General features: G+C 41.4%; 1 protein-coding gene across 4 annotated transcripts in view; it reads right to left on the bottom strand.

Annotated features, from left to right (window-relative positions):
* Positions 1 to 16,425, bottom strand: part of PIK3AP1 (phosphoinositide-3-kinase adaptor protein 1) — a 47,728-nt gene that overhangs the window by 11,231 nt on the left and 20,072 nt on the right. For 3 of the 4 annotated variants that reach the window (XM_061459369.1, XM_061459371.1, XM_061459372.1), the window contains 6 exons: positions 11,802 to 11,941; positions 10,921 to 11,065; positions 8,908 to 9,050; positions 7,630 to 7,762; positions 6,840 to 7,036; positions 4,425 to 4,614 (listed from right to left, as the gene is read on the bottom strand). In XM_061459369.1, coding sequence (XP_061315353.1) covers positions 4,425 to 4,614; positions 6,840 to 7,036; positions 7,630 to 7,762; positions 8,908 to 9,050; positions 10,921 to 11,065; positions 11,802 to 11,941 — 948 coding nt within the window. Of the gene's footprint in view, positions 1 to 4,424; positions 4,615 to 6,839; positions 7,037 to 7,629; positions 7,763 to 8,907; positions 9,051 to 10,920; positions 11,066 to 11,801; positions 11,942 to 15,310; positions 15,453 to 16,425 lie in introns of those variants that run through there. The other variant, XM_061459370.1, reaches the window with a different exon arrangement.

Raw genomic sequence — 16,425 nt, 5'->3', positions numbered from 1 at the left:
GTTTTCTATCACATAGTCAATGTAGTTAAATTAATCAACTAGTTAGTTCTCCTTCAAAGACACGGTTGCCACCTCACTACCCTCTTGCACATGGGCATGTCTCACATACAGATGAGACCTAACATCTCATCAATGACACCTTCTGTTCCACTTGCTGCAAAAACAGGATAGCAAGACAGAAGTGACAAGGTGGCACACACAAACTTGAGTAAAACGGGAAAGGTCACCAGATTTTCCTGAGGCTACTGGGGAAAGCTGGTCTGAAGGTTTAGCAGGAAGAGGGTTAAGTAGTTCCTAGATGTCAGAATTTAGTAGCTAAAAGATATTTATTCAAAGAGTTTTAAGTTTCCCTTTGCAGGGTTTAAGGCATCAGAAGACAGCGAAGAGACAGACACACAGAAGACAAGTTATAACCTACACACCCTTCACAACAGCTAAAATATCCATGCATGGCACCCTTTACAAAGCAGTCATACCCTTCCCTCTAAACATTTGCAAACACTAGATGCCAGGTATTCATGCACATGAGGCAAGCTACGTCTTTATAGAGGCCAGTCGTTTATTATGCAAGACAAAGGCTTCAATGTGTTGGCATAAATTACAACTCAGAACTTTATAAACAGTTATATTTTTGTGCACAATTCTCTCAGTTTGCTCAAGAATAACAAGGAGATTGCTGTTTCCTGCATTACATAAAGAAAAAAAACAAATCAGTAAGGGCAGTGTTGAAAGCTTGGTCTTAAGAGAATAAAAATGGTGGAGGGTGGAAGGGATATACAAGAGAGAGAGCATCACAACTTATATGTGAACTAACATCTGTTCTTTAGGTGCTGGAGGTCTGCAAATTACAGGACAATAAATTTCAGTCAGCTGAAACTCTCTGGGATAAAGGATTAAATCTCTGCATGAAATTCTCACTGTCTAGGGTCTGAGTGTCACACAACTCACAGATATGGAAACAGTGCTAAGAATCCAGGTTTGTTTCCACCAGCCCTTAGCCACTGACACTGTTTGACCTTGGACAGAGGAAATACAGCCTCTTTCCCCAGGTAAAACAGCGTAAAGCACACACCAGGCAGTTTAATCTTCACACAGATCAAACAGGTTTCCACATTTTCAAGAGTCCTTGCTCTCAGAGCCCATGCTGCACACAACTTCAGCCTACTTAAAATGCTCCATTTTGCAAAAATCAGCAGGAGGTGCTGGTGAAAGGATAGCAGTAAAAGCAAAGCACTTTATCTGATGCTGTAGTTAATACTACCAGACTGATATGACGGGGATAACTCTCCCTTTTTTGCTATTGAGACTGTGTGACTCAGCTAGGTGACATTTACCTGCAACCTGCATCAACCTGCAGCATATTCTAGAAAATTATTATGTTTGAATTTACAGGTATTTGAAAAGCGTAATAGAAGGAAGGTGCTCTTCCAAAGCAGAAACAATTAGATTAATGATAAAAATTAAATAAGGCAATTCAATCTCATCATTAAAAAATAGCAAACAAGGTAACAGCAGGGGCTAGTAAATTCCCACTGATTTGGTTAGGAGTACCTTATGATCTACACTACTCAGGGCATTAAGACCTACCTGGAAAAGAACACTCCCCTCCAGCAGAAAGAGAGGCAGTGTTCTGTAGATGAATGAAATTCCATTTTTTTTAATTCTATCATTTATCTCAAAGGGACAACTAGCAACTCAACACAAGTATGTGCATCTCCAGCTTAAGCAAAACTGGGCCCTTGCACAGCTTCTGCACTCTCTGTAAATATTTTCTGAGGACCATATGCAGAGAGAAGAAACACACAACACATGAAACACACTGAAAATTGAATGAAGAATACAAGAACTAACAGAACATTGCAGTATTCAAGTATCTGCTAGTGCTTTTGACTCATTACAATGGCTCCAGTTCTGCAATACCTTATTCTCAAACCAGATCCTGCCAGAAAAATTGACCCTGTGGTATATAACCTTCCTTTGATCAGTGTCTGAAAAACTGTGGTGGAAGCACATCTTGATCATAACAAATGGGCATTCAGCCACAATACAGCTACGCTTAAAATAGCCGAGGTATTGTCCTGTATACCACAGCCATAACTACTTACATAAGAGCTCACACTGAGAAAGTACCTCAGTGGAAGTTGATTATGATGTCCTAGGGAGTTTTTCATCCTCATAAACCTTTAAGTCAGTACAAAAGCTTGAAGCCTTTATTTGTGAAGGCAGTTCTAAACCACACAGCACCCATTAATCTTAGTGAGGGTTTGCCTGTGTGCTGGTATTCTAAATAATATTGAAAGACCTTCACTTTGAGAGAACCAGTCTAAGTGTTGAACGCTGTACCGATTTAAACTTACCTGTTACAATACAGGTAGGTTTTAAGCACTGGTCAGACAAGCTGTAAATATTCTTCAGGCAAAGACTAACAGACTACATAAGAACAGGGATTTTCCAGTAAAAGACTCCTACTGTATTGCTCCTGAACACATATCTCTGTTACATTCCACTCAAGAGAACTCCTTAAGAAGCAGGAAACACACTCACATTCCTTGCTGAGGTATAAGCCATACACAGCATCTCACCGATGAGGAAAACATTTCAAAACACAGACTCATTCAGCTTTGCTTTTGAGTAAAGGAATCATAAGTATCTACTTTAGGGGCAGCTAAAGAGTTTTTGTCTTTTTAGCCCTACTAGGCCTGCAAAGCCTGCAGCACATTTGCATACCAGGAGAACTTTCTGATGCTGATCCCATAAACCTCTGTCACGCTGCTGATCAGGAAATATGCCTGATGGACCTTTGCTACTGAGGAGGCTTAAGGAAAGCAGCCTGATTTAGGCTTCAAATGCACAACCTTCCCACCCATAGCAACCTTTCCTAGCTCTCCATACCTGTGCCTGCCAGTCAAGCAGGCTCAGTTTTGTGTATTCATCCAAAACACCAGCCAGCCTCTCCCTGAGATCCATCAGTCAGAGTAAGTATGGGCAGGATAACCTATGTACTTGAATTGTTTAACTTAATGTGGCTTTTCAGAGAGGCTTTTTAGAGTCCAGGTCAAAATTGGTAAATTGCAAGGAATTTGTTTTGCATCCACAAAAGAAAGATTATCCCCTTCATAGTTCCTGAGAGATCTGGACATTTCAGGATGGAAGAAGATAAGTTGGACTTAGTGGTTTTAAGCACGTTTTTTTTCCCTCCACAGACTTAGTCCATCAGGGGTGCACTGGTTGCTTGCAGAGCTTCCAAACATCTAGAAATTCTCACCCCCATTACTGCAAACAGCAGTAGCTTTGCTCCTTAGGTGTCCAAGCAGGCTTACTGCTTAATCTCCACCTGAAGGCAGAATAATCTTAGTTTTGGTAGCAAAACTATCCCTGCAGAGGCCAAAGCTTCAGAAAAGAGTTTATGATTTCAGGTGGAGAACCAACAAAGTCTTCTGGACTCCATAGTCAATGGAAATGTGCTTTATAACATCATTTAATCTAAAACAGGAGCAAACTAGCCCAGGGCAGATATAGCTATAAGCATAACTGTTTCAGTAAGTAAACTTTCTTCCTGAAGCAGCACACTTAAAACTGCCGATACACTGAAAGTCCTTATGCAGGTACTTAATTAGCTAGATTCTCTGCTCACCAAGGGAACCATAAAACATATCAGTGAAATGAATCTAGACAAAATATATGCAGATAAGTAAGAACAGCAAATTTACAATTGCTTAACATAGGTGCTTAGCTTGATATTTTCAATCAGCCTCACTGAATATTAATGGAATGGTGGAAAAGTTAAACATCTGCATATTTATCAGAATTAGCTCTATATTTTTAGTAATAAACTAAGTGGATTAGAATAATGATTTTGCACTTATAATCTTTTCAGTACATATTCCTAAATGTTCATTTTCTTTTGTTCTCAAGTTGTTGAGCTCAGCTCTTGTTTTTTCAGTTTCCCCATTGTCAGAAAAACACATCTTCCACCAGTGGCTATAGACCAGTGTCCTTAACTCCCTGAATCACAAGAGAGAGAGAAGCAGGACAGTAAAAATTTGGTCTCTTCCAAATGCTAATTCACTTGCTCAGTGTTCAGGGAGTCCTCAAAGCACTGAGGAAAACATCTCTTGACCTTGTACAGTGCCAATCAGAGAAAGGTTTAGAGCAATTTTATTAGCCAGCCAGCTCGGAACTGGAGTATAGTTTCCTTGTGGTGAGAGCAGAAAAGCTGTAATCAGCCCTTACTCTGAAATTGAGCTGAGGCACTGATATGTATAGGAGAGACAGATCAGCTTAGGCCTCTTGGACAGGGACTCTGAGCAACCTGATCTAGTTGAAGACGTCTCTGCTCATTGCAGGGAGGTTGATCTATAACTTCAGAGGTCCCGTCCAATCTAAACCATCCTATGATTCCGTGATACTATAAATATACATACAAAGATCTTCTGGGGCAGCAGGGACAAATCCAGCCATGGATTCATAAAGCTCTTCATCAGAGCCAGGATTCAAGGAACACTTCATCAACAGATCAGTGGACAGATAAGCCATGGACTCATAAACAGACTCATCCTCCTCGCCCTGCATCAGCTCTTCCTTAATGTGACTCTTCAGCATATCTGCAGTTTCCTGGAGAGGAAGGAGGGCAATGAAAAAAAAAAAAAAATTATCAAGTCTCATTTAGATGAAGAATCTGGGAAATTGAAGCAAACAAAAGATATCACACTCTCCCATCACTGATGGAAAATGTCTTCTAAAGCAGCCCATTCCCAAAGACTAAGGCTTCTCAAAAGAATTAAATCCCCACTGCAGCTGCTGGGCCCAGCCTTCAAGATCTATGTAGTAATAATGGGTAATGAAGGTGATATAAGTTGGTGCTGACATACATCTGAATAGCTATTGCAGACTCTCACCCCCTCAATTTTGTGTCCTACGTGATACCTGCAAACTCTGAAAACATAGGCAAAGCTCATTCTAAAAATACAAATGCTTGACAAAGGCTATTTTGGGATAAGCATAGCTGACCATGAGCTGCCATATGCAGAGCACTTACAAGAAAGCAAAGTTTTAGCTTTGGTGTAGATTTGGTTTCAGTTTCCTAGTATTAGCAGCAGTATGTAACACCCAGAGTGGGAGTACACAGACCCTTTTCTGTGAGAGTAACAGGAAACCTCACAGCAGGCAGTTGTTTGTGTAATATAGGCACTTTCAATTCACAGGACAGCAGAACCCTTTCTCACATATTTGCAGCATGGGGTGGAGGAAGAGCAGTGCGGATCTCCACCAAATGATGCAAAGGAGCAAAACAAATCTTCCTTCCAGCCTCCTCCCCAGGTTCCAACTATGTCACAACCACAGCCGTTTTAACCGGTTGCACCACTGTAAGAAATCCTTCCATCCACAGCAGTCACCTCAATCCACAGGGCATGTGTGTCAAAACTGTCTGCACATGCTTTCTCCCACAGTCAAAATAGGTCAGACAGGTAGCTCATGGGATACTTCAGGAAGGTGCAGAGGAACATTTTCCAGGGAGAAAATTAGGTAACTGGGTTTACTGGGACTTTCAGATATTCATACTAGTCATGCTTCTAGTCACTACCTTGCAGTGGACACAGTGGTGCAGATAATTTGTGTGCTCTGGTAGTAAGCTGCACAGATAATTTGATGGTCAGTAAGCAGGACCTACTCTTAACACAGCTCTTAGTGTGCTGGTGGAAAGGAGGACATGGGAAGAGTACAGTACTGCAATAAGAGGTTGGAAGGACTTCCTAAGCACCTCTCACTTATCCCAATGCAAAGATTTAATCACACAACTTACAGTTTCTGCAGCCCTCCTGATATCAGAACAGTCTTTGTAAGAAGCTCTTACGTATAACCTTAAATTCATGCTTATGAAGCAAGCCCCAAGTCGTAAGAGCCACCCATGCCTCCTAAACAGAGCTTAAACACTACCATAATTGGCTGGCAGAACCACACTAAGGCTGGCAGATCTATCACCCACCATTCAGACAACTGTTAGAGACAATTATGCACAACTTTTCAGCTGAAAGCAAAGGTAAATAAAATCTGCTCAATAATTCATGTGATCTGAGTCAAGGAGCTGCTTATTATTTTGAAGTATACAGGCTGGAAACAAATCAAATGGAAAAGAAAGGATAAATCCCCATGCACACAAAATGACCCCACAGAAACAACTGCCTGGTGCAGCTGGAGTCAGGTCCATGTCATAATCTGGAAAAGTTAGAGTGATGTTTTCTAGGGATGGGGTTAGCTCAAAGAGAACCGAGTTGTGAATTGGGCTACCAGAGATAACAAGCAGGGGATGGACAGCTATCCTAACACAGGAAGAAATGGATTTCAAGTGTGGCAGGCATACAACACAAAACAGCTGTGAATGAGCTAATAAACAATCCAGACTGAACTTTGATTAATCAGAGAACATCTCAGATTCTACCCTCCCAAACGTATCCTGTACCTGTATTACTCCCTAATGTAAGTGGGATGAAGGGTATGTAGTTTTCCCAAGTTCAGAGGTTAGAAGAGTACACCAGGCATCAACCACATCCCTGCCAAAACTTCATTAGATGAATGGATGATAAGGAAACCCAGCCATGGCAGTCTCTGCTTCCATCTTATTTGTTTCTGTGCAAAACCTCCAAGAACATCCCCACCTCCACAGACCCAGACCTCCAGCCTTTCAGTGTGGCTGAATGTCTGTATTCTACACCCTACCACAACACACTGCTCCCTTTATTACCCCTTCACTCCTGCTCCCACAACACCAAATGACAAGCTTGGTGCCACTGCCCACACCTGCTGTGGGACAATGCAGAAGGACTGCTGCTTTGTCTTACCACATATTCATCAATGAATTGGCGAAGGTCCTTAAAGCCATGCTTTTCTGCTATGGTGTTTGGATAGTGACCATATTTGTTGGCTACACTGTAGGCCTGCAGAGCTCCAGGGCAAGTGAGCAGCAAGGCAGTGAGGTTCTTCAGCCCATATCTTGCAGAAAAGTGAAGCAGTGTTGGCAACTCCTCATCCCTCTGATCTGTGAGAACAAGAACCTGTTAGAATCTAAGTTTTTCTCTAGCAGCAGAGCCAGTAAGCTTAAGTCTTATGACCTTTAGTGGGGAGCCTGGTACTCTAATAGCTTAATATATGTAGGATCCCAGGGTTGCGAGGACCTCTTAGATCATCAAACCAGTAGAATCCAGCTGCTGTAAGGTAATCATGTCATGGTGATTCACACACAATCCAACTGCTGAGTGCCCACTGTGAACCTTCAAACAGAATCATGGGGGTGGGGGTAAAGGACTGGGCTGGAGAATGACATACAAGGCTGGGAGAAGAACAAGGGACAAAATACCCGAGACATTTTTGGGAGCATCATCTTTTGACTTTGGTAGTGTTTGGAGCTGTCCATGGACTCTGTTGTAGTGCAAGGAAGTGAGACTGATGGCATGTAATAAAGAAAGGGTGACCCAACCCAAATGGCAATCCCCCTTCTATAGAAATATAGCTTCCTGGCTGAGATCCAAGATATTTGAGACAGCCTGTACAGGTACCATACACTTGCAGCTCCAACATAGAGCAACTAATACAGGCGAGGTTTAAAATGAAAACAAAAATCTTTCAACTTACTTGTTGTCATATCTTCTTCCTCCAGCTGGTTGATTCCAAACAGGTGTAAGCCACTGGCAGGAATGTTCTTCTTGAGTGACTCAGTCAATAGTTTGTCCAGTGCTTCTACACTGTATGGCACGATTTTAAAGGCCTAGAGGTAAATGGAAAGTGATTTTGTTTGAAGGTGCCTGTAGATTCAGTTAAGGTGAGATTTATAGGGTGTTTCTTTATTTAGCACATATCATAAAACAGTAGGCATAAACACTGAAGACCAAGCAAAGAACATAAATAGCTTCCTGATCCAGAAACAAATTATTAGTAATCTGAGCAGACAAGAACCACACTCTCCAGAACAAGACAATGAGAAAGTCACTCATGCAACTGGAAGCACAGAAAACCATTACTTCCTAATTCCTTGACAGGTATACTCTCACTTCTGAAACTGTTCCAGTGAAGTGTCACTCCTGGTCTAAGCATGAACTAGTTCATTTTGAATTGCTCTTTGTACACTCTGGGTCTGGCTTTTGAACTGGTTCTTAGCCAAAAACTGCATGCCTATTCACCAAGTAGAGGCACAGCCCAGTGCCAACTGCTCCACAACTTGAACTAAAAAGGAAGGGAAAGACAGTCTCTCCTGCCCCAGGTATACTCATGTCTAACAACACTACTCTGTAGGCTTCCACTAGATGGCTGACATGCCAGCAGGCAGGGAAAAAAAACCCAACCGAAAAACCAACCAAAAAAACCCAAAACAACAAAACAAACCCACATCTGGAGAACTTCTTGTGCAAGATTTACCCTTCTAATAGGGTTCAGGTACCCCAACTGTGCAAAATGTGATACGAGAACTGAGGAGTGGCTTTAAAGAAGTGCTAATAATAAAATCATTTTACATTACTTCATTCAGTTAGTATGAATCTTTGCTACCTATTCACATCTCTTCAAAGAACCCTTAGGTACAAGTTTCCAAACAATCTATTCCTTTATGATACTTTCTGTTATATCAAGTTCTGTCATCTTGATGATCTTTTCAAGTCATCAAGGTCTGAATATGAGGATTGACTGCATTTTTTTGTTAGCTGGCTAGCCTGAGTCACCTTAGCAGCTATTTGCTCCAGACAGGAAAAGCACCAAAGCTTTTCCTAAAAGGGGATGTTAAGGTTATGTGAAAATCCCTAAATAACCTTGCATTTCTTCTCTTCAGAAGAGCTACTTCATGGAAGTTCTTTTTCTCATTTCCACTTGTCTAGTCTCTGAGAAAGCTAGTTTCCAAAGCAGCTGTTTGCTAGTCATTACCTGGCACATGAACTGTACTGGGTTGGCTGCATTAGCCAACAGACGGCTGATTTCCTCCATGTCGGTATGATACATGACACTTGTTTCTCCCACCATCAAGTCCCCTGAATATATCTGCAGAGGCACTGTCCCAGGGGTTAAATCTGAAAAGAAAGAGAAGACATCACCGTTAAGAACAAATGTGAATGAGTCTGCATCAAATACCCTGAGGATAGCAGGAGTCTGCAGATACTGCCAGCTGGATACCAAAACAGTTCTGTTGTACTGAATTCATGAGGAGTCATGAAGAAAAGGAGACGATGTTGGTTTGAACACTAGGTAATAAAGTACTTTGGAACTACCTTCTTCATAGCTATATCGATGCATTTCACCTGTGACCTGCTAGGTCCTCTGCTAACAGTAGTCTAGACCACTGATGTTAACAGCACACACCTCAAAAAAAAACAGCCTCACATCTCTCCACCCCTGGCTTTCTCTGGAGCAGTGCCATAAAATGTGAGAGCTGGTGAAGAAGAGGAGAGGAACCAGAAAAGACACTAGGGGTTTTGCAACTTGTCAGCCTCATTAGTATCTGAAGGAGATCATCTTAAAAGAATTCAAGCTTTGCAACTTTACTCACTCACAGGATGTATCTTCTACCTGCACCTTGGGAGCTTCTTGATGCTTTATCTAATGTGCATTCACAGGTCCGAACTTTCTCTTTGAAACACAAGTATTTTGAATCCTACTGAAATTAACCTTTCCCTGGTGGCTATTAATGTCTCAGGAAATTATGAAATAGTTACAGTCATACACAAAAAGAATTAAAGATATATTTCCTCTTAATGCTAGAAACTGCAGAGCTTACACAGTTGTATGCTCCATCAATGTCATGTTGATAATTCAAAGGTCATGTTTATAATTCAAAATGAAAGATTAATTTCTGGGTCCATGCTTAAATTATAAGTCTTGATTTTAGACAGATTAAGTTGAATATTTTTATGTGGGTGAAGTCACCTTCTTTAAATCAATCCACCTCTCTGACTTTATGGGAGTCGCTATAATGGCTGTTAGTCTCTGTTCTCAAGCTGTCGTAATAACTCTTCAAGAGGGCAGACCAAAGTAGATTATACAAAATCATGCTGCAAAACTACTATCAATCTGTAGGACTCTGAAATCTTAGAATCATAGAATCATAGAATTGTTAGGGTTGGAAAGGACCTTAAGATCATCTAGTTCCAACCCCCTGCCGTGGGCAGGGACACCTTACGCTAAATCATATCATCCAAGGCCTCATCCAACCTGGTCTTGAACACTGCCAGGGATGGAGCATTCACAACCTCCCTGGGCAACCTATTCCAGTGCCTCACCACCCTAACAGGAAAGAATTTCCTTCTTACATCCAACCTAAACTTCCCCTGTTTAAGTTTTAACCCGTTACCCCTTGTCCTGTTACTACAGTCTCTAATGAAGAGTCCCTCTCCAGCATCTCTATAGGCCCCCCTATAGTTCCCTATAGTGAACCTAAAGTTTAGACAACTTACAGTTTTGTAAATGTAAATACCTAGAAGAACAGAACATACCTGTATTAAAAGGCAAACCAGGATAAACAGTTTCAGCTCTGATCACGGAGAGATCACCACACATTAAACACATGCTGTTATACGCATGCAATTATTTACTGGAACTTACATTCTCTTGGTGCCCTGCCAATGCTAATGTGGTGGTGGTTATAACACGCAATCAAGTTCAAAGCACTTTATAAGCTGCAATCTGTTCTCAGAACTCCCAGTAAGGTGTTTCCACACTGCAACCCTGCCACTGCTGAGGGAAAAACAGAGCCCCCAGCAAAAATCTATCTCAGTTTCTCATCACAGAAGTATCACAGAGAATGCAAATTCAAGATTTCCTGGCCTCAAGTTTTCTTTCATTGCAACCTCTACTCTTATCCCTCTGGCACTTTTCATAACAGGCAGGTTGAAACAGAAAGGAAGCAATGGGTGGAGGGTTGGGGGAAATCTCAGTCCAGCTTACTTGGAGCCTCCACAGAGATTGTGTACTCATTCTCCATCTCAGCCAACACACGCACAGATGATGCATTCTCTGGAGAGAATTCAACTTCAGTTTTCACTTCACCATCTAGTTTACATTTCATGATAATATAAACTGTTGTCTTCACCTAAGAGAAAAGGCATTACAACACACAGGTTCACAATATCAAAACACTTACTTTGTTAAGCCCCTTTTATAGGAATTTTGTTGTCATTGCAACCAACACATAAATTATCAGCTGTCATTTTCATGGCCCTGAATGCTTTTCAGGAGCATCTTCCAGCCTTGGATATTGACAGATGGCTTCTCCTACAGCTTGCACCAGCATAGATAGATGCATTAAGCTGATAAAACTCCAGATTTATCAGCTAGATTCATAAACTGATTAAAGCTAGATTTATAGAGTTATTTAGTCTCAACTCTATCAGTCTCTTCTCTCAAGCAGCACACTCCCACTCTAAACAGAAATGAAGGAAGAAACCTAGACTTTTTCCACCTGAGGAGATGCTATACTAAGAAATGCTGTTTTTCAGTGACCCTTTGGAGTCACTTACAGGACATGCATCAGAATTGTCATATTAGACTGCATCCAGGCTGTGGAGTTAAGCAGCTATGTTAACGAGACTGTCAGTAAGTGACATTGCAGCCTACATAGCGCTGGGCACAGCATGTTATTCAGCTATTTCTGGGCCTAGGGACCTGAGCTCATGAAACAGAGACACTGAGGATGGGGGCTGAGAGGAAAGGTTACAGAACAGGAATTATGGGCTAATTCCCAGGCCCATAAAGCTTTCCACTACACAGCAGCATGAGTTGCTCCAGCTCATGGTAAGAATGTAGCCCAAGGAGTAGACATACAGTACCCCACACCGTATGCGATCAGGCTGCACCACCAGATGGTCACCAGTGCTCTTGGGTTCATCACTCATGGCAAGTCTGTGGGAGTCAGTTAGGTTCTTCTCATTTTCTGTTTCTGTATCAGTCACAGAGTCACAGCCTGAGTCTAAAATAAAGCACACAAGGTCTTGTTATCACATCACTCCCCTTCGCTGAAAATGTGTATCATACACATGCATCCTGATAAACAGCCAGTGAGGTGGTGGGGTGGAACTTGCTTTCCTTCTCAATGTAATGCTCAGGAAAGGGGAACTAGTTGAAGAAAGGGAAACTACAGAGCTTTCATTATTTTTTTACCCCTTAAAAAGATGGCCGGGGAACATTCACAAAGACATAAAAGTGCTGTTGTAGCACTAAGCATGCTAACAAAACAAACAGCAGTGCCGCTCTTTGCTGAGATGGATAGTCCCTTCTCGTGTTAGATAACAGAATTAGGATGTAGATGTCTAATGTAAGAATGATCAGCAACTGGACCCATCTGAATCTAGCTGTGCTCTGAGCAAATTGTAGGATGGGCAGTAGTCTTTAATCTTCCTCTTCTAAAGTAAATGAAGAAAACCAACTTTTCTTGCTTTTCAGTAGTAACTTTAATTTTTCTGGATCCTGCTTATGTTGCTCACCCCAACTCCCAAGTTCATTACTGTGATGACAAAATACAACATGAAACAATAGCCTTAAGGGATCCTGTTCCTCAAGCAGGAACTATAAGCTCCTGTATCTATACAAGAGTGAAACTGAAATGTACCAGAGCTTTTGAATTGAAGAATAGGAATACTCTACCCAAACAGATCCAAAAGTAGAAGTAAACACATGTAACTCTACCATCTGTGCGCACAGAACAGTGTTCTCATTCCTGCTTCCCACTACCAGCATGGATATTGATGAAAGAGCAAAAAACTGAATTGATATCACTGGCTGCCAGAAAAAAAACAAACTAGCAAGAATTAAAATAGACTACAGGGCGTCTACCCCGCCAGGAAATATTTTTCCCAACTAGAGACAGGAAACACCAGATGATTTTGTATCTACTTAGCAGAGTGCTTTCCTTTCTACCTCTTGATTCACATGAGTCACACCTTTTTTTACCTGTCTCCCAAAACACAGTGTGAAAGTCACTGCCTCCCCCTTGTCAGAAGACTAGCATGAACTCTTAAAACTCAATCTGCCATGGCCAAAATTTTCCAAACCTTGGAAAACTGTAGAGTAGTCAAGGATTTAAGACAACATTTTGAAAGTTATTTGTTATTATTATTACTTACTGTAAAACACATCTGTAAAGAGCAGTACAAACTATTTACTAGATAAAAATCTCAAATTTGGACTGGCAGAGTTCTTAAATTAGTAAGAAATGCTCTATTTAAAATGCTCAGTCCTGATGAGAAAGACCTGAGAGACCAACTGCACTGTCTAACCTGTGGTAACCATACAGTGAAGCTGACAACAGCCCCGGTTTTACTCAGAATCTCCCAGTCTCTGTGTACATCAAGTTTCCAAAAAACAAGAAAGTCAAAGTTATTAAAACAGGCTTTTATAGGAGTTCATGCTAGCTGCAAACAGTGAAGCTACAAGTCAGTCAGGAATATAATCGTTATTATTATCATCATCACCACCACCAAAAACTGAAGATATTTGAAATTGTTCCTGCAACCCAAGTATAGTATTTATTGGTCACTTTCTCATCTCTACCTTCCAGTGTTTACAGGAGTGACATGGACTTGCCCTGGGCATTGTAAACAACTTTTGGTGACTCAGCTTTCTCCAAACCCTTTTCATTTCAAAGCTGAAAAAAAAAAAAATTTAAGATCTTTAAAAACTTAAGATATTTGAAATAAAAAGTATACTTTTAAAATATATATTTTGTACATTAAATGGGATTTTATGAATTATATTATTGCAACTCTGCTTTCCGGAGACAGGTTTTAAACCACAAAATTTTAGCAAATCATTCAGCTGAAATTTTTGTCAAGAACAGTGGTACACATTTGCTTAACTTTATGTATGTGAGTCATCCCACATGGCAAGTAAGCCTACTCACATGAGTACAAGTACATTGCTGCTTTAATATTTGCTGTAGAAAGAGTAGAGCCAAAAATCTGCAGCTCTAAAGTTCAAGGTATCACCACCAACACTGACATTTCTTAAACAAACCAAGAACAGCACATGTAATTTAGCAAATAGATTTTAATACTGCACCAACACAAATATGCAGATTTGACTAAGAAACTACTTTGACACAAGGCTGTGTACTGAAGGTGGTCTTTTGGATTTTCAGACAGTGGTAGTACTATAGAAAACGGACTGAAACTTTAAATTCCTTAACACAATATGTTTATTTGATACTGTCCAAAGTCATCAGCTGCAAGAGGCAGACCTCAGTTTTGGGAGCTCTTCTCTTACAAAAAGGTGGACTACTTCCACCTCATAGTGTCAGGCTGCTGGGAGAAAAAAAAAGCACTGGTCCCATATTCTTCCCTTATACAATGGCTATCACATCAGGCATTTGGCATGTGCAGAGCAAGACACCATATGTTTTGGGAAGGAGATGAGGCAACTCTTACTAGAATAGTGACTCTGTAATCTCTGTTGGTTATTTCCAGTATGACTAAATCAGAAAGACTAAGCTCACCACAGATAAGAGAGAGCAAATGATGACCAAGTTACAACAAAGCGTTAAAGTTCCTGCAACATAGGCACAAGCTGATGCTTGCCAGCATGCTGATACTAAGGGCATCATACCCACCCCCATATGGCACCATTAGTGTGGTAATTTGTATTTTATTTGCCTAACATACAGTCCATTTCAGAATGAAATGAAACCTAAAGCTATGGATCTCAGCTACAACATCTATAGTAAGCAAGAATAAGAGGGTTGCAAGGAGAGAACAAGCCCCCTGGTCTCTCTGCTTTGTTGATGTTGTTTGATACTAGGGAAAAAAATAGCAAATTAAGAATAATATGATCTTTTAAGAAGTTCTGGTATTGCCCGACCCTGTCTCACACTTTTACATTCTTGCAACAGAGTTGACTGCCCGGAGGTCATATGTAAGCATAGATCTGTTAGGTAATATGGGAAGAAGCAAGCAATGTTAATCAGTAATTGGATTAACAGCTGAGGGAACAAGCAGTCACAGTTTCGGGTATTATTCATCTGGTTTCTCATTCAGAAAATTATGAAGTTGCAACCTCCCACATAAGCAGTGAAGTGAAGCTACGGTCATCTTGTAAGTTCCAGTCACATGCTACTGACTTATGAACGTGCAAGCACTGCAAGAGGAAACCATTCCATTACATTTAATAATATCCATGCTCTAAAAGGCCAGGTTGCTAGATCGGGCTTCCCACTCACAAATATGCTTGAGTAATGACAACCTATTTGCACATATAGATTCAAAAATTATATCTTTGCAATGATACCCAGGCTACAAAAGCCATTACTGAGGACATCGACAGACTCATTAAAAAGTTAAATGTGTACCTGAATTGAGCTTCTCCATGAGCAGTTGCTGTAGGTCAACAGCTTGTGGTTATAAACAGCTCTGCCTTGGCTGGAGGCCCTTTCTGTTCCCCTTTAAATGAAGGCTACCTCTGGCCACATTTCACAGCCTGTGAAATACTTGTGAGCATAGCAGCAAGGGAAGGAGATGCGGTCCAAGAAACCCAACCACATTTCCTCTTGAAGAACATGTCCCACTCCAGGAAGCATCAGTAGCTGAGCTACAGAGAGCAGCCCCACACTGGCCCCTTTTTGCCAGCCCTGCTAGGCTCCCCAAACAGCTGCCCTGCAGAAACTCATGCCTGGGAAAATCCCAGGGAAGACATAGGCATGGCCACATGCTTCACGAGCCATTTAGCAGCTTAAGGAACTAAATGAAGCAGCCAGTTATTTTGCCTGTTGCTGTACAGTGCACACAGCTTGCTCTGTCATCCATTTCCTCCTGGCTAAGCTGGCAGGCTATCAGCATGGAGCCAACAGCTGTGGTTTCTCAGAAGTCAGCCCTTACACCACACGACACGTGAATGCCCAGAACAAGTCAGCAGCCAGTCCAGGCCATTCTGTCATCTAGATATTGGTGCAAACGACACAACTGGGCAACAGTTTACCCCTATGGGTTCTGCATGTGCAGACTACCCCCTTGCAGACATCTGTGAACACTTCCCACCCATCCACAGACCAGATCACCAGCCAAGACAACTCCAGGCCTCAGCCTTTCATGTCAGTATACCCAGAGCAAGAGGGAAGCCCTTCAAAGAAAGCTCTTACTATCACCGAAGCTTGAAACTGGCCACCCTTCTTCTCCAAGGGTGAACAAGGACATTAAGTCTCCCAGAGCAACTCCAGCCGCATTTGCAAGACACAGGCAATGTTCTGACAAAGTAGTCAGGGAAAGCAGGAAAAGTTATCTTTCATCATGCTAACCTCAGGACCCCTGCTTTGCCACAGAGATATACACTTAGTGAAACATCTCGTGATAGCCCCTCAAAACTGGGATATATTGTAGCAATATTTTTCCTTTCAACAGAGGGGACAGCAGAATGCAAAAAAGTAGAAAACACAGAGGAAAATGTAAGACTCTGAAACTGTCCATACAG

The sequence above is a fragment of the Pezoporus flaviventris genome, unplaced genomic scaffold, assembly GCF_033815535.1.
Source record: "Pezoporus flaviventris isolate CSIRO_AGI_PZ_B2104156 unplaced genomic scaffold, CSIRO_AGI_Pfla_v1 ptg000029l, whole genome shotgun sequence".
Taxonomy (NCBI): domain Eukaryota; kingdom Metazoa; phylum Chordata; class Aves; order Psittaciformes; family Psittacidae; genus Pezoporus; species Pezoporus flaviventris.
The sequence above is the reverse complement of the archived record's forward strand: the minus strand, read 5'-3'. Positions and strand labels throughout refer to the sequence as shown.